General features: G+C 54.3%; 1 protein-coding gene across 1 annotated transcript in view; it reads right to left on the reverse strand.

Moving 5' to 3' along the window:
• Positions 1-17946, reverse strand: part of CACNA1E (calcium channel, voltage-dependent, R type, alpha 1E subunit) — a 101400-nt gene that overhangs the window by 16988 nt on the left and 66466 nt on the right. The window contains exons 26-38 of the mRNA XM_009320728.1: positions 15477-15488; positions 13391-13487; positions 12064-12224; positions 11489-11626; positions 10705-10906; positions 10342-10506; positions 9802-9912; positions 8692-8775; positions 8481-8606; positions 8214-8279; positions 6123-6214; positions 5516-5681; positions 5202-5329 (exon numbers count right to left, since the gene is read on the reverse strand). Coding sequence (XP_009319003.1) covers positions 5202-5329; positions 5516-5681; positions 6123-6214; positions 8214-8279; positions 8481-8606; positions 8692-8775; positions 9802-9912; positions 10342-10506; positions 10705-10906; positions 11489-11626; positions 12064-12224; positions 13391-13487; positions 15477-15488 — 1548 coding nt within the window. The remainder of the gene's footprint in view (positions 1-5201; positions 5330-5515; positions 5682-6122; positions 6215-8213; positions 8280-8480; positions 8607-8691; positions 8776-9801; positions 9913-10341; positions 10507-10704; positions 10907-11488; positions 11627-12063; positions 12225-13390; positions 13488-15476; positions 15489-17946) is intronic.

Consider the following 17946-nt stretch of genomic DNA (forward strand, 5'->3'; position numbering starts at 1 on the left):
TGCTCTGACAGAACGCTGTGAGTGATGGAGGGGGAAATCTGGGGGACATCAGTCCTCCTGTGGTTAGGAAATAAGTACTGTGCTGTACCAGGCTGTTAGGAACAGAGCACCAGAATAGCAAGTGATGTGAGAGTAGATTCAGGAACAGGAAATGTCCACAGGGACATGAATGTCTGTGGAGCATGCACCTGACCCATGACCATCTCAAGGGCTACTTTTAGGGGGCAAAAGTGATGCCTTGGCTCACTTTTGCATGACTCCTAGAAGCAGGGGGGGTGAAGAAAGGTAGAGATAGCCCCAAGAAGTGGGGTTGGCTGCCAGGATACAGTCCCAGCAAGATTTAGTTACAAGACCTGCTCTCCCCAGTATAAGGACAGAGTTTGCTGGACTTCCATGGGAAGTCTTCCTGCATCAATGCCCCTTTGTTAGCCCACCTGCAGATGGCCTAGTGGGTATGCTTCCATACCATGCTGCACCACTGTGCTGCATCCTGAACTTGCCCAAGAACCATCTCTTCCAGAGCAGGCTGTCCACCACTCCATAAACACATTGGTGGTTGTTTCTGCAAGTCATCGTTGTCACATGGCCTGGCAGGATAGGGGTGTGGGCTCCAGGAAGGTGAACCTGTGCGCTGTGATGTGCAGGGAAGGCTCACCAAACTGAAAGGTGAGCAAGTTGGGTTGGCATTTTGGGATCTGGACCATGGTGGCAAGATGCAACAACCATGTGGGTTTTCTTTCTTCATCAATTGCCTTCTGGGAATTGTTCCAGGGCAGTAGGAATCCCTGAAAATCTCTCATGTCCTTGAAATACCCCATGCACAAGGAAGAGGAGACTGAAGTAACACAAGGAAGATGGGGATGGTCTCCCTCACATGACAGCAGAAGCTGGTCTCACTCTCTCTGCCTCCACCTCCCCTTGAGTTTATCTACCTTCACTGCTCTGTCCATCTCACAGAGTCAGCAGAAAGCCCAGACTGCTGCAGAGCCTCCCTCTTCCAGGAAGCATTACTGGTACCTTTCTGAGTACCAGGTGATCCAGCTTAGGAGAGCAGCATTTGCCAGTGAAGCCCTGATGTCAAATGAGAAAGACTAGGAATTCCCCCTGAAGGTATCTTCTGTCTGCAGGGACCTGAGCAAGTGCCCTTGGCAAAACCACCATCCTTTGCCAGGAATGCAACAGAGAAGAGCGGAAAGACTGCAAGGAGCCCCTTCTTGAATGGATGAGACATCTGAGATTCTTGCAAATCCTAACACCTAAACACCTCTTCATACAGTAGATGACCAAGGCCTTGTCTCGCTTGCTCTGCTTTACTTCTGGTGGTCTACTTCAAGATTTCAAATGTGTGCATCATCCCCATGACCAACCACGGAGGGTGACAGACCTGCTCCAGGGATGCTGGCTGGAAGAAGCATTTCTGATGTGGCAGGGAGGATGTGGCGGCTACAGCATGCCATGCTGAGGAACCTTCTTCCCCTGCAGAGCCAAGATCACAGTCTGGGGGCATTTGAGCTTCCCTCGTACATCTCCTTAGATGCTGCGAGGGATGCAGAGGGAAGAACGGGCTCTGTGGTTCATCCTTTTGTGCCATGAACACAGGCATGGATGTCATGGATGTGGCACTTCAGAGAAGATGGCAGGTGCGGGATTTTGCTCAACTGTCACCCCAAAATAAAATTTTTAAAAGATGTGCAAGTCAGAGAGACACAAGGAGGCCAAACCGCTGCCGTGGACTCACAGCCAGCAGCTGGGAGCTCGGCTCAAGCAGAGGGAGAGGAACTGTTGAGGTCCAGAGACGTGCCCAGGTGCCACCTCCTCCCAGCAGGTCTGGCAAGCCAAGGGCAAGACTAGCAGAAGTCCTGCTCCCCCAAGAGGTGGTAGTGTGTCCTCTGAGTGCCACACTTGCAGAAGTGTCTGTTGGGCACAGCACAGCGTCCCCCAAAGTTAGGGGTCTCCCTGGCTTCCCCATCCTCCCCCCAGTCCTCACTCTCCAAATCAACAGCAAAGTCCCCAACATCCTCCTGCCTTTGCTCCCCTCTCCCTCCCCAGGAGTAAACCACACCTGAACCCCCCAAAAAACTCCTGCTCCCATGTGAGGGCACTTTGAGAAGCCAAGCAGGGATGGTGGCATTTGGCCTGGCACCCTTCAGGGGCCCTCTGCGCCGACAGAGCCGGGGTGGGGGGCTGGCTGGGGGACGCAATTTGTCGAAACCCACCCCGGGAGGCTCTGAGCCCCCCCGGCCCCACTCATGCCTCCCCTCGAGGAGGACAGCTGCTGGCTCTGGGAGGCCGCGGACCTCTTTAAACTCGAAGGAAAGCAACGTCAGGGTTCCCTCGGGAGGCGCGGTGGTGGTGGAGCAGGGGGGAAGGAGGGGTGGATGGTGCGTCCCGTGGCCAGGTTGTGGCAGAGGACTGGGAGGCAAACCTTGCACGCCACCCTGTAGGGGCAGTTCTCTCCTAGGCCCAGAGGAGGCGAGATCACCCGTACTAATTTGTACATATCCTTATACGAGATCCTGCCGCTGCAAAGGAAGCACAGGTGGGTTAATAGGACACTGAGAGGGTGGAGGGGAGGATGGAGAGCTTAACAGGGGGATGCTGGGGCCATCTGTGGGGCAAGACCCCCGGGGGTGCACAGCTCTTCTCCTGGCTCTGTCAGACCCAGAGAGGGGAAAGCTGTGAGCATCAGCTACTGCCTTCCCCACCATGAGTCAGCTCATACTTCCTCACACTGACCCATCTTGACCCTGGAGAAGGACAGTTTTGGTGGTGAACACCACCCCATCACCATTCCTCATCGTGCCCCTGGCCGCCTACACCTGGTGGGAGAGGGCTGGGATTTTAGACAGGGTGAGACTGCAGCTTGGTTGGGTTCTAGCCACCACGAGCCCTTTTGATGGAGTTGTGTCCCATCACACCACCAGAGAGCCTGCCCTTGCACGGCCAACTCTCTAGTCCTCACAAGGTCCCAGGGAGGTTGGCAGCTGAGTCACTTGTATCTCCAATATCTGGGGAACCTGAGACGGGGAGAGATAATGTGACCAGCTGGTGACCGGTGGCTCTGGCACTAGCACCTAGGTCTCTCACGGTCCAGTCCTGTGCTCTGACCATGAGACCATGCTCTGCCAAGGGTACACATTATTAGAAGCAAACCCTCCCATACACACACCCCTTCTCGCCCACAAAAGCACATCTTCCCAAACTCAGGTGGAGTCATCGCAGGATATGGCACGTATCCCTCCTGCACTGGCTGAAATAACGAAGCTGTCGAGGCAGAGAGCTGGCAGGAGAAGGTGCAGGGGCCATTGGATGCTGAGCTCCCCACTCTGCTCCAGACCAGAGCCCTTCAGGAAGCAGGACCATGTGGGGTGGAAGTGCTGAGGTGCAGCATGCTGCAGCCTCCTGGGCATCCTTAGACAAGGTTGGAGGGAAACCGCACAAGGAGGCAAAGATCAGCGTCACCGTCCTACCCGGTGCCTTTGCCTCTGGTTTCTCCTTGCTCTTCTCCCATCCCCTCTCCATCGCTGGCCAGAGCTAACGCAACCATCCACACGAAACCCATCCCTGAGCCCCCCGGTGTTGGGCAGCCTCCCTGCGAGACCTTCACGTGATAGTGTTGGTGTCAGGATGCAGAACTGCTGCCCCACTCAGGAACCGTTCAGATGTACTCACCCGTTCCTCGCCCAGCCATGGGGGCCAGGGCTGCCCCCACGGGCCCAGCACCACCAGCTCCTGTGCACGTCCCCTAACCATTGGCTACATATCATGATGAAAGAGCACGGCTTGCTCAGAAATCAGAGGGGTGCATGGCATCGATAGGACAGCTCAGACACTTTTTCAGTGACTGTCCTGGAGACCCAGGCCACCAACATGGGGGGCGAGAGTGAATGAAGTGCCTGGTGTGAAGAAATCCTTCCCAAAAGCCACAGGTGAGTAGTCCCACACTGAGCGGCTGGGTGTTTCACTGCTCTCACCTCCTCTCCCTTCTCTAGCTGTCCATCAGGACATCTACTCGCCCATGCTGACCTCTCCCCCTTGCACAAGGCACAGTCGCCCACTAACAAGCAAACCCACCTGCTTACAGGGGCCTTGCACAGCAGCAAGAATGCTGGAGGAGGCCATGTGGGGAGGAACCTGGCCAGCACTGAGCTGCACAGGGTTGGACAAATGGTGGAGGAAACTATGCCAGGAGCTGATGATATTAGGCATAAAAAAATACCTTGGCTGCAGCTGGTCTCTCGAGGGGCAGGACGTTAGCAGTGGAGGTGAAGAGTCTCCAAAGGGAGCAAGTGTGGCTGCCAAAGGCTCTCGAGCTAAGATCGACCATGCTCCCTGGCACAACAGTAGTGGGTCATGGCTCCAAAGAGGCTGTCCCTGGGCTAGGGGAGGGAGGATGGGGCCACACAAGGTGCCCTCATGGAGCTGGGAATGAGTGGAGGGCAAACATGGTCCCAGAGCTGCCAAGGGCTCCACACTGCCCTAGGGATGCTCCAGACCATGCTGGGAGGAGTGGCGGAGAGCAGCTCCTCTGCAGCAGCAGCAGGAGCAGAGCCAAAGCCTGGTCACCCAGGGTATATATAGCCACTGTGAACCCATCCCATTGCTGGGAACAGGCTGCTGCCTGCAAATGGGAGCCCTGTTTGCTGGGGTCCTCATCAGCAAAGGCATGAGTCCAGGAAACAAAGTCCTCCCGTCTCTAGAGGGGTGAGAGGTCTGGCCAGCATAGGAACACAAATCCCCAAGCCCATCAAACACACGCCAGACAAGGTCCTCCATAGGTGACTTGGCAGGAGCCCAGCAGACCCCCAGTGTCTCCCCACAGAGACACGCTCAGCCCTGCTCTGATGGCAAGCTGTGGGTGCTGGGGACCAGGCAATGGAGCCATTCTCAGGACAGAGGCACCCAGCTGGCACACAGGGACAGTGAAGGAGGCTGAGAGGGACCTGCCTGCTGGCCGGGGAGGAGAGGAAGAGCAGGAACCTCCAGCACTCAGGATAAACACCATGGCAAACCATCAACATCATGGAAGACGCCTGTGCCACTAGGCATTGTAGGAACCGGCTGCTGCCCTTGTAACGACTGCGAGCAGCCCTTCCCTGACAATCCCACACATTGCAGCGGGTTTCCAATAGCAGAACACAGATGCCTGTTTAAAACCAGCTCTGAGAGGTTGCTCAGGAGAGAAGGAGCTGGCTACATACCACGCTGCTCTGTCATACTCTGCCCAGATCCGGACAAACTCATCTAGATGGTGAGGTCCCAGGATGGAGGAATCCCGAGTCAGGTATTCAAAATTGTCCATGATGACCGCCACAAACAGGTTGAGCATCTAAGTGAAAGGGAAAAAGGCAGAGAGAAAGGAAAGTGGGGGGAGAGGGAGCAGAGAAGGGAAGGGAGGGAGAGAAGGAAGGGTAATCATGGGAAGATGGAAGATGGCAGATGACCCTATGGAGGGGGTGCAGGTTGGGGGGCTGATGAGAGGAACCCCCAGGGCTCTTAGAGGGGAGGAACTCACAAGGAAAGAGCAGAAGAAGATGAAGGAGACGAAGTAAACGTAGGCCAGGTCGGTGCCACAGCGCTCATTCTCATTCTGCCCGGATGTCGCCGTTGTGTCTGGCTCGCAGCCTTTGCCCTCCAGGCAGGACAGCATGATCTCCTGCCACGCCTCTCCCGTGGCACTCCTGCGCCCAACACAGCCGTGTTCAGCAGCTCGTGGTGGCACGGGATGGAGCTGCAGCAGGATGCCCCCAGGAGAAGCCTCACAAGAACCTGCGCAACCCCCTACCCCAATTAAGCACATCTCCGGCATGCAAAGGTGCGAGGCACTGGGTCAGCAGCAACCGAGCTGGACCAACATTAGTGCAGCCATGCCAGGGTGTAGCTCCTGGCACGCGGGGCCAACTCCCCCCAGCCAGCCTATCCAAAGAGCTGGGAGAGAGCCATCCTTTTTGGGGCAGGGTGAAAAAAAAAAGAGGAGTTCCTGTGGCCTGTGTTGCCCAGCTGCTCTCTAGCACCAAAAGCTGACCTCCACCAAACAGCCTGTGGTGAGAACCTGCCCAACCTGGCTCCTGGCATGCCTGCACCCAAAAACACTGCGAAAGGAGTTTTCTATGGTTGCTTACCTGAAGAGGAGCATGAGGGAGCCCAAGAAGCTGCGGAAGTTGTTGTGCCGGTTAATGTGGCTTTCTTCATCTAGTTTGATATTGCCGAAAACCTACGGGAGGGAGAAAAAGGGCTCAGTTATTCAGGCAAGAGCTCGCCAGCTAGGGAAGTGGCTGCATGTTCACCTTGGCTCACGGGCACATACCCCTGTGCTGCAGGGACCGATCCTGCCCCAGGTCCATCACTCTCAGCACAGCTGGCCCCCAAAACAGCTGACATCCACCCTCTCTGTGCAATCCCCATGGAAAAGCACCCCAGGAAACACATGCCGGTGCACAGCCAGCATGCCGAGGAGCTGGCGCTGAGCAGCCATTGGGGAAGGAGACTCTCCTCTCCTCAGCAGTGATTTGCAGTGGGCGGCAAAGGCTGCGAGAGGCCGAGCTGCCATGGAAACAGGAGCACGGAGGACCTGGGATCAACCAAGTCCAACCGCTCCTCATCCATTCCTCTGCTGTGCTACGGGCAGCATCCAAGCACTGCACAGCACCCGGAGGTCCCAAGCGTGCTGGAGGCACACCAACGAGTCGCACCACCCTGGGTGGGTGCTGGGTCACAGTCCTGGAAACTCCCAGGAGCTTTTTCCTTGGTGGGGAAATGGTCCGTGATGTCGGGGTCAGGCACAGCAGTGCAAACAGGGTGGGGAAGGGTTCAGTGTGGGAGGGACAGACCAACTGCTAACCCACCACAGACAGCCAAACACCAGGGACTACCATCCCCAGGGCCAAAAGAGGCAACAAAGCCCCAAACGTGGACAATATCCTAATAATGACCCTCAGCCAAGGCCGTGGTAGGACATAACGAACATTCGTAAAGTGCCTCAAATAGGAAAAATGTGCTGTTATTACTGTTAAATATTTATTCCACTTTCCATGAACCTAAAAATACACTAACTGCAGAGTATTTTTTTCCTTGTACAGGTTTTTTGGAATGTGTAATTGTAGAATATTTTCTGCCTCCAGCTATTTTGCTCAAATAACGCCCACAGACTTTACTGCTTGGGGATTTGTTCACAATGGTGTTAAAAAATATAAAATAAATCAAATACTACCACACAGCAGGGAGGGGGGCTGAGTCAGATGGCGGTTGTTTAGCATGGAGAACAGCTGGAGCCAGTGCCGAGATGTGTAGGACAGAGCGGCCAAAACCAGCCACGCGACTCTCGGGGTGGGAGAAAGGGGGTGGAAAAGACTAAACACCAGTGCTGCCAAGCAGCCCGAGCAGGAGGCCACAATGCTGCCCACTGCCTCCCCAAAATCTGCCCATCCTGGCAACGCATGTCAGGCAATGGTGTTGGGTACTGCGGCAGTTCGCTCATCAGGCAGCTCCAGATCCCAAGCATTCGTCGTCGAAGATGCTTTGTCAGATCTTCAGCGTGGGATTTAGTCACCACGGAACCGAGCCAGCCCCGTGGCACATGTGGAGCTGAGGGTTTTAGCTCACGTGCTTCTTATTTACCAGCTGGAGCCTGGAAAGCTCACGTCTTCTCATGCTCTGCAGACCTCCCACCATCTGGTAGGTCATTGCAGGTCCCTAAGCACGAGAGCCCAAGCAGACCATCAGCAGCACGGCTACAACATAAACCCTCCACAGAGGGACATGGTGGACAGTGGGCTGCAGGGATCACCACTGTGATCCAGCCATTCAGATGGGAAAGGCAGAATGCTGCTCACCAGGTCCCTTAGGCATGAAATCAATCTCTGGGGGCTGCTAGGGAGTTGGAGATAGGGTGTAACTTCTAAACAAAGGGGTGGCGATTTGAAAGCAGCCACCACACAGCGTGCCCAGCTGAGTCCCCAAGGCCACGTCTCCAAGGGTACAAGTTGGGAAGGCAGCTGTGGAGCTTGACTGAACAAGCCCATGGCAGCTCTGCCAGGGCATGTGGCTCTGCAGCTCCCAAACAAGCTGTTCCACCCTTGGAACCTTCCCGGACACCTTGACTGAGTGAAGCAATGATGGGCAAGCACAAGGCTGGCTGCTGTGCATAATGCTGAGGACATGCTGGTCCAGCCTGTCTGCGCCAGAGAGATGCACACTGAGATGTCTGTGCTCACCTGCATCCCAATGATCGCATAGATGAAGAAAAGCATGGCTATCAAAAGGCAGACGTAGGGGAGAGCCTGCAAGAGAAGCAGATGAGTCATCTCATTTAGCACAGGTCCAGCTCCAGACGAGTACAAAAAGCACAGCGAGCAGGTAAGCTGTGCTGATCTATCTCTCCTGCAAGCCAACAAGTCAGCAAGACCTTGGGAACAGCCTGCATTTGGGAGCAGCACCCCAGCACTGTGGCCTGGGAGGAGGCCAGGACACACGTGACTTACCTTGAAGGACTGCACGAACGTCCAGAGCAGGATGCGGATGGTATAACCCTGGCGCAGCAGCTTGATGAGCCGAGCAGCCCGGAAAAGCTTCAGGAAGCTCATGTTGAAGCTGCTGGTGTTCACCAGCTGGGAGGAGATGAGAGGGTCAGAGGGAAGTGGGAGTCCCCCACCCCACAGCAGTTCACCCCACTGCTCCCAGCCCCTGCTTCACCTTGGTGTCCGTCAGGATGATCTCTGTAATGCTGCCGATGACGGTGATGAAGTCAAAGATGTTCCAGGTGTCCCGGAAATAATTCTGCAAAAGGAAGGAGAGAGAGAACATGAATTTGTCCTCAGTGATGCCAGGTCTGAAGGACACTGGGCCACAGGCCAAGGCTGCTCATGGACAACAGCAGCGGTGGCAGAGACCTTGCTGCCCATTTGTATGCAGCCGTGGTCTGGAGCACCGTGCTGCGTCTGAGATGGTGGCAGACCTAAGCGTGTCTGCAGTGAGCTGCTTCTCCTGGGAGATGACTCACGCATCCAACAGGCCACCCTGGTGAACAGGAGTGGGAAAAGCGGCCACAGCCAGCCCTGGTCAGGCTGCAACAGCTCATCATGCTGTCCCTCACAGCCACGAGGCTGCTTTGCCCTCCTCTTTGTGGGCACCCAGACCCACCTCAGCCCCTGCTGTTTGTGCAGCAGCTGGCGCAAGACTGGACTTGACCATGGCTGGTGCTGCTGGGAGCAGGGAGGGTGGCTAGAAACCCTCCTGCTAGTGGACCTCATCTCCCAGTATGGGTTAGAAACAGGAAAGAAAATATAAAAGAGCAAATCCAACAGTTGCTCATAAGCAGCAAAGAGTAGCTGAAGAAAAGGCAGTCTGTGGCTTCAAATCTTAACTGAGCAGCTGGGGACTTGAGGACTGTGAATTGGGCAGGGAGGTCTCACTGCTGGTCAGCTCTGGTCCAACTGATACAGCCCAAGGACAGCAATGCACCAGCATCTCGTGGCTCCCAGGGACACGGGACTGCAGCCACCAGCATGATCGCAGCAGCAGTTGGCTTTAGCAGAGCTGCTGCACAGCATATACATGGTCCAGGCACCAAAGTACCACAGAAACAAGGCAAAAAGTGAAGCAACGGTGTGGCTTCCCCCACCAGCATCCAGCAGTGGGAAGTTTAATGAGAACCAAAGAAGCAATTTCAACCTAAAAGCAGCTCTCAGGCTCAACCCAAAATAAATAGCAACAACCTCACATTATTAACACCTTCCCTCTGTGATCTGTGCACTGCCAAAGTCCAAATTAACATCCTCATCTAGAACTTGAGCAGCGACTCACCAGGAAGCCAAAAGCAATGATCTTGAGGACGCACTCCAAGGAGAACACCATGGTGAATGCAATGTTCAGGTACTTCAGGGCCAGCTCATAGGTGTATGGAGCAGAGTAGTACTGTTGGAAAGAGACAGACATTGCTAGCCAGAAGGGGGCCTGCCAGCCTCTTGGCTGATGACTGTCCCAGAAAGGCCTGGGGTGGTCCATGTTCCTTGCTGTGGGTGCCTCAAGACCATCTCCTCCTTCCCCTCTCCACCCCTCTCCCAGGACAGCTGCCACTCCTTCTAAGAAGGAAGCACAGAGTAAATCCAGATCCTTCTGCAGTAGTTAAGAGGTCCAGATCATTTGGGTCATCTCATTTAGGGAAGATCTCGCCTCCAGTTTGGGGCATGTGGTGTTTCAAGTGACTATGCCAAGGGAATACATGCTCAGATTCTGTATCAAAGCATCTCCTAGAAACAACCAAAATACCCTCCAATCCCATCCTGACCGATCCTCCTTCTCCCCACTGCCCCCAAAAGGACAGGCTCCCTTTGACCAGCTCACCTTCATCATCAGCACCACGGTATTCAACGCTATCATGGCCATGATGGTGTACTCGAAGGATGGGGAGACCACAAAGTGCCAGACCCGGTACTGGAAGGTGTGCCGGTTCTGGGGCATGTACCGCGTGAGGGGCTTGGCACTGATGGCAAAGTCAATACAGGCCCTCTGGAATAAAATAACATGCATCATCCCCTGGCCGATGGTAACGTGGGGCACGGTGGCTGCCACACCTCTTTCCTTCATGGGCTGGGCAGGCAGGTGGCTCACGGGTTTCTTACACCTTTTCAACATCTAGGGAGCTCCAAGCTCCCAAACTGCAGAAAACCCATGGAAATGTCCTCTTTCCCCCTCCCCAGACCGTACCTCATTCTTCTCCAGACTGCACTCCTCCATCATTTTGTCTCCTTGCTCTTGGAACGTAATGATGATGAGAGCCACGAAAATGTTGACAAAGAAGAAAGGGAAGACCACAAAATAGACGACATAAAAAATGGACATCTCCATGCGGTTGCTGCGGCTGGGCCCACGATCCTCCTCCGTCACGTCCACCGAATGCTGCAGCACCCTGTGGGCAGACAGGTGAAGAAAAGCAACCAGAGATATGCCCATCAGGACTGTCACCACGCGGCACTTCTCACGGGACCCACTTTGTACAGTCAACTCTATCTGTCCACAGTTGTAACAATGATAAGATAAACCTCTGTCTTAATCTGCTTTACAAGGACAACCCTTCTAAGTGGCCACAGCTTGTTTTACGGCGCTTTGCCTGTGTCCCTGATGGAAAATGGATTTTCCAGTGCTCCACATACAGAGAAAAAAATTGCCCAAGCTCACATGAGCATGAAGAAAGGGCTAGTCCTATGGTCATCTCTAAACTTGAGCTAAGATATACCTCAGGGCCACACAGGAGAAAGGATTATCCATCATTTACTCCCTAAGGAAGAAGGTAACCCCAGCCATGGTCCCAGCCTCATATGGGGGCTAAAGCTCTTTTGTCCTGACATAGTTTCTCATCCTTCCTCTCCTCCTCCCTGCCCAGCAGTTTCTCTCTCAGTCCCACCTGGCTGTAGCCAGTTATTAACCCAACCACCCCAATGGGGACATGCCCACCCTAATTCAAGGGGGGTGGATGGAGCAGAATACTCACTGGGGCCAACCCTCGCCGGTGGAGACTGTGAACAGGGTGAGCAAAGCCCAGACGATATTGTCGTAGTGAAACTCATGGCGTTTCCATTCCCGGCACTTCACTTCCATCTTGTTCTTCTCGTGGTCCACATAGTTCCCTCTGCAATGTTGAGAGAGAGCAGTGACCTTGCTTTTTATGCTGCCAGACTATGAGACAGTGGTTTTAAACCCTGGGGGCAGCGTGTGTGCACGGTGTGTGGGGGCATCTCTCCTCCTGTGGGGCTGGAGGGAGAAATGGAAAAAGGCTGGATAACAACTGGGGGAAAGGAGAGAAGAGGAAAGCAAAAGGGAAGATAGAAGGAGGAAAGAGAACAGGAGCAAAATACAGGGCTCTGCATCCTGCATCCCATGCAAGGATGCATAGCGCTGACACAGCAATGGGGACAGGGTTCAGCCCATGCCATCCACCTCGAGATACTACGGCCAAGAGCGAGTCGTGACCAAGGACTTAACTGGGAACCCAAAGATGACATTACCCAGCACCCTGCCTTTGCCAGAGGTGTCAGCAGCATCGGACCTACTGAACAGGGCACCTACATGCAGTCCTTCTCCGTGTCCTTAGAGCTGTCAGTGCAGTAGAAAAACTTCCCCTTGAAGAGCTGGACGGCAATGACAGCAAAGATGAACATGAAGAGCTTGTAGACGATGAGGATGTTGAAGACGTTCTTGAGGGAAGTCACCACACAGTCAAAGACGGCCTGCAGGAGAGGGCATAGCTTACCTTGGAGAACTGACAGCCTTGGCAAAGGGCAGGACCAAAACCTTACTCAAGACTACCATGGGGAAAGACATTTCCCACTCCTGGGGTGGAAAGGAGGAAAGAGCTGGGCCTTCTCCCAGGCAAAGGGCTATTTTTTGAGCAAGTTTAACATCTGGAGTAACCCCCCCCAGCACACACACAGACACCGAGCAGCCCCTGAGACAGCAGCAGGGATGGATATTTATATCCTCCAATGTTCTCTGCAACCAGGGCAGCAGACAGGGGACGGCTCTGATGATGCAATTAGCAGCACCCAAACCAATTAGTAAACACTTCTTTGTTTTGCATCACCCCAAATAACAAGGCAGAGTGAATGCCTCTGCCTGCAATAGCAGCTCCTCCCCAGGCTGTGCTCTCAGCCCTAGTTCTCACAGCACTTTAAGAAAGAGAGGAATGTCCTTATCCCTGCTTCATGGTGAAGACAGAGGTGTCCAGAAATGAACTGACATGGGCTGAATCCATCCTCTGATTGGGAAGAACAGCTGGGGTCAAAACTCATGTCTCTGGGGTGCCACCCTGGGCCTCATCCATCAGCCAAATACCGCCTTGTGAAAAAAACTCAGGGCTTCCTCGGTCTCTTACTCCTTTCTGGATCTATACCCCATCGGCTAACGTAGGGAAATCCATAATGCTACCTGTGCTGCATAAATAATCCCTCTATTCAGATGGGAAATCCCCCTCCAGTGCAACACCATGACAGCACAGCACACAAAATCCCTAGTTGTTTGCAAGCTGCTCTGGTGGGAAAGATAATGAACTTTGGAAAGAGATTTGAGCTCTCCCAAAGCCAGGGCAGCCTATTTTATCAGGAGAGTATTTGGGCTTTGCTGTCTCATGTCCACTCCAGCCCCACTTTCCCTGGCAGAGGAACTAGCTCTGACACCTTGCAGAGATCCAGGCTTGCTTTTAATAACTCATTGCACCTCCAGATATGAAGCAGCCTGAAGGCTGTTGTGTTTGAAAATGGGGCTCCTAAAACACAGCAAATGCTTTGAAAACTACTTGTTCATTGCTCACAAGTAAATCGATGCACGTGGTCCCCGCACCCACCGGTCCACACTGGAGAAGACAAACGTAAGGCAGGAGATAAATGGGGATCGTTACCTTCAGCTTGGGCAGTCGCTTGATGGTTTTCAGGGGCCTCAAGACCCGTAGCACACGGAGAGACTTGATGGTCTTGATATCCCGGCCCTTGTTGGTCCTACCGTGTCGGAGGGAGGCACACGCACCCAAAAATGAAACGGAGAGACAATAACCTTGGAGACCCGAGGCTGGATGCTCTGGGGGTTTCAGCTGCTGACAACCCCCCCCCAGCACATGTGAGGATGGGAACAGGAGGGTCACAAACATGTGACTGCTGAGCACTCAGCCCACCTAAACAAGTCTTCTCCAACACACACGCTGACAGCTGGCGCAGGTGAAAAATAAAGCAATCCTTTCCTCCTCGGGATTAGCACCTTTCCCCTTTGCTGGGGAGCAGCGACCTTAACAAATCCCCTCGTTGTGGGAAGCAGTGCGATGCCAGGGCTGGGGCAGGCGATGCAGTGCTCTCCTTGAGCAAGGGCAGCTGCCCGAAGGGTGCTGTGGCACCGCTGCCCTCCCCCATGTCCCCAAGCCACGCCACTCAACAGGGCCAGAAGGTTTGCTTCCCTACTGCAGGCATGTGCCATTTGCAGACAGGGCTTGCAAAAGGCACCCACCATTGCAGACTATTTTCTACCATTACTACTGGTTGCAAGAAATTCATAATAAAATGAGGAAGATGCACTCAATGGGGTCCACGTGCAGGTGTCTCACAAAGGGTTTTCCATCCTGGTTTGAACTCGAGATTCATGGTCCTTACATTACCTACAGAAGCACCTGCTCTGTGCTTGGTTTGTTCACACAAATGCTGTCCCTTACAGCTTTCTGCCTTATTCCATCAGTGCTACCCAACATGGTCAGCCTGGTCCTCTATCTCACATGCATGTAATGTCTCAGCCCTCTCTTCCCTCTCCAGATCAGGGCTGCACTTGCCTCCACCTCAAGTCAGCTGAGAAAGGCAGAGCTTACCAGTAGAATTATCCAGAAAAGCCCCCTTGTGACCCTCATTTCTTGAATATGACGATTAATCCCAACCACAATACCAGTTTTTTTTCTCGTCTTTTAACTAAAGCCCATGGGCTGGATCCCAGGATGGGATTCACCAGAGAGGTCCTGGTGAAGGTGGCACAGTTTGGATCCACCACGCACACTCAAAAAACGTCAAAGAAATTACTTACGACAACAGATGCTCCAAATTACACAGCTCCTTTGCGAGGGTTAATGCAACAGGGAGCACAATAATGGGCTTAATCATTAAGAGATGTAAACAAAATCACTAATTAATAGTCCTCCCTAGGAGCACAGCCCCACAAATGCATGGGAAGCAACTATACAAACAGCCCTGGGACTCACTTTGCACCGCCCGTCTCCTGCTTTGCTCAGTATCAGGGTGTGGGTAAGTGGCTGGGGCATCCAGCTCAGGGCTGGGGCATCCGACTCGGGGCTGGGGTGAGGATTTGAGGGGAGCGCCCAGCTGGTGCAAGCTGCCACCAAGGGCAACTCAACTGCAGTGGTTTACATCTGCTGAGGAGGGACCTCAGGAAACCTCCTGTGGATTTGCTTGGGATCCAACATGGATATGGGACATAGAGCTGGATAATGCCTGGAGGAAAGCCTGGCTTTGCTGTCTCTACGGCCGAGGCTGAGCTCTCCCCAGCCCCCTGAGCTTGGCATGAACCACATCCCACGCCCTTGGAGGACATCAGAGCTGAAGTCCCTGCAGCACTTCAGTGCAGGCAAAGCCCCTGCCAGGGCAGAGCCTTCAGCTCTGCAGCAGACACCACTTTCCCCGTGCCCTGCTCCCCTGGGCGTGCTTCACACCATCTCAGGGTACTGCACAGACACCAAGATCCAGGATGAAAGCACCCTCCTTCAAAGGCAAGGGACAGCAGTGCTTGCAAAGAAAAACCCCGCCTGCACTTTCCCGGAGCACACCACCTTTAATGCATCTGGGGCAATGTAGGTGTGTGTGCAGAGCAACATACTCCAGTCTCTGCAAACGCAGCTAAGGGTCAGCACAGGTGTCAGACAGACAGACACCCACCTGTGCCCATCCCCCCGCGCTCCCCAGGGCGGCACCCCACAGCGACCCAAACGGCATAGTTACCCCAAAGCATTCCTGTCGGCGATCCAGCCCGGCAGCCACCAAACAGCACCAACGGAGAGAGGAAAAAAGAGAGAAGAGAGGAAGAAGGTAAGAAAAGCAGTGGGGGAGCTGTGCGGGGATGACCGCCGCCTCTCGGGCAGCAGGGACCCCGAGGCAGCACTCCAACACCCCACACCTGGGTTGAAAGGCACAATGATTAGACCACATTGTGTCCTCCAGGATGGGGCTCATCTGCATGGAGAGACTCATCCAGTGAGCTGGGAGCCCCTGCCCTCCCTGCTGGAGGTTTTGGGAGAGGGGTGCGTAGTGAAACCTCTGCTGCAAGAAGAACCCGCGGAGAGCAGGATGGTCGGTGACAGCGGGTGGGCACATGGGCCTCCTCGTCCAGGAATCAGGGAGGGACCTTGAGGCTTGGCCCCAACCAGCCAAAGGCAGGTGCCTCTGAGGGAACATACCTGCAAGGCCGTAGTTCCCATCCAGACAGGCTAACTTTAGTCAATCATCTCCATCAAGAAATCCACTGATTAAGAGCCTGAACTGCAGCACAGGATCTCCTGCAACCCAGCAGGACACCCACTCGGACAAGCCAAGGTGGTCTACAAGGTCCCTAGTTGTAACCAAACCTCTGTCCCTGATTCAGCTCAGTCCCTGCCACGTGCACACAGAGGGCTTAGCACTGGGGGCAAGCCGACGAAGTAAAACATTTCTTAAAAACCATAAAAATAACCCCAGACCCTGGCTGCACATTAGTGAAACAGGTGGAAGGTGTGTTGAAAAGGTGATAGTTTAACTCTGCAGCACCTCTGTGATGGGATACCAGCCTCACACCAGGTTATTTTGCGGTACGTAGGGATCCCTCTTGCTTCCAGACACCGGTGCCGACAAGCATAAGGAGATGCTACTCAGCAAAGAAAGAGGCAGCTCTGCTGGGTACCTCTGGGTGGAGAAACTCCTGCCCTTGTTGACCAGGTGAGACGACGAGTGTTATGCACTGCTCAACCTTTCCACTGCTCAACCTTTCCCACTGCTGGAAGCCCACAGGCATAGGCATCACCACCTCTCGGCAGCTCTGCAAAGCTGCAAGCAAGCGCTGCTCCTCTGCACAGTGCCTCCTCGGAGGGTGCCACAGGAGGCAAAAGCAAGCAGAGTCTTTAGTTATGTTTCTGGTTATTTCAGCTAATTTAATTTGAACTCTTTGGAGATTTACAGTTTTATATTGGGCTTTTTATTTAGGCTGAGTTTGGATTGACTTATTAGCTTTCCACACAGAGAGCTACGGATGAGCCAAGATGACCTCTTGCTCAGGATGTACGGGCTCCAAGGGGGCAGTGGACAAGACGTGATGGCACATAGAGACATGGCTTCACAGGTGGACACTTGCTTATTGGTGATTTTGATGTGGCACTGATGTCCAGCAGATGATGGTGGCACCGCTGGACCAGCTCAGAGATCTTCTGCTGCGCCCACGGCTACCCAGGACCCCCCGTGGGGAAACCGAACCGCAGAGGGAGGCAAAAAGGGCAGAAAACCCAAATGGCATGGTGCGTCCCAGCACTTCTTCTACTGGCAAGTCCTGGACCCGGTCACCAGCCACTCTCAGCCACATAATCACCGCAGCTGCTCTGCGGGCATTGCTTTGCCCACCCAGCGCCATGGAGGCAAGGAGGGGGAGAAGGAGGACACATCGCCCCCCCAGCCCCACATCAAAGAGCTCATGAAGGGAGAATAGAAGGAGAGGGATTCAGATGTCACCTCCAGAGTTTTCCTCTCCAGACGAGGATGGAGGGAGGGAGCGTGGCAGGTTGGGACATTTATAGCTGGTGAACATCCTGTGGCTCCTGGGGCCGCGGCAGTGATGGGCTGCCAAGGGGAGAGGCAGGTGTTCTTATAAATGCTTTATAATGTATAAACCCATCGGAAATCACTGCAGTTCCTTGGTTCCGCTCACCCCTGAAGCCACGAGATCATCTCCTCCAGCAGGAGCCACCATCGGACATGGGGGAGAGGGACAATCCTGCAGGTTTACATGATAAAAAGCCCTCATCCACGACACAAGCAACTCAGTATCTACCCAGCTACAGCTACAAGAGTGGACAGGCGACATAGATGCTTGCTGCAAACATACGTGGAGATGCAAAGGCCCTCTCCGTGTGAGGGGGTTTGGTGCCGCAGCCGATGGGGGTCCTTGCCCGCAAGAATTCAGCTGCCCTGTGCCCAAAGGGACCTGTCCTTCCCTTGGGAGGCTGGGTGGAGGCAGGCAAGCGGGGTTGGAAGGGGCAAGGCAGCTTCCCCATGTGCTCGGCACTGGCATGTGGGGACCCTGCCAGCACCAGGAGCCACTCCAGGAACCATGCCACCACCTTTGTGGGGTGGAGGCAAGGGGACAGTAAGTGCCGATTACAGTACTGTTAGCGGGAGCGAGGACACCCAACCACCTGGGAGCGGGCTGAGCCATCAACCTTCCCTCCTT

This window comes from Pygoscelis adeliae, unplaced genomic scaffold, assembly GCF_000699105.1.
Source record: "Pygoscelis adeliae isolate BGI_AS28 unplaced genomic scaffold, ASM69910v1 Scaffold402, whole genome shotgun sequence".
Classification (NCBI taxonomy): domain Eukaryota; kingdom Metazoa; phylum Chordata; class Aves; order Sphenisciformes; family Spheniscidae; genus Pygoscelis; species Pygoscelis adeliae.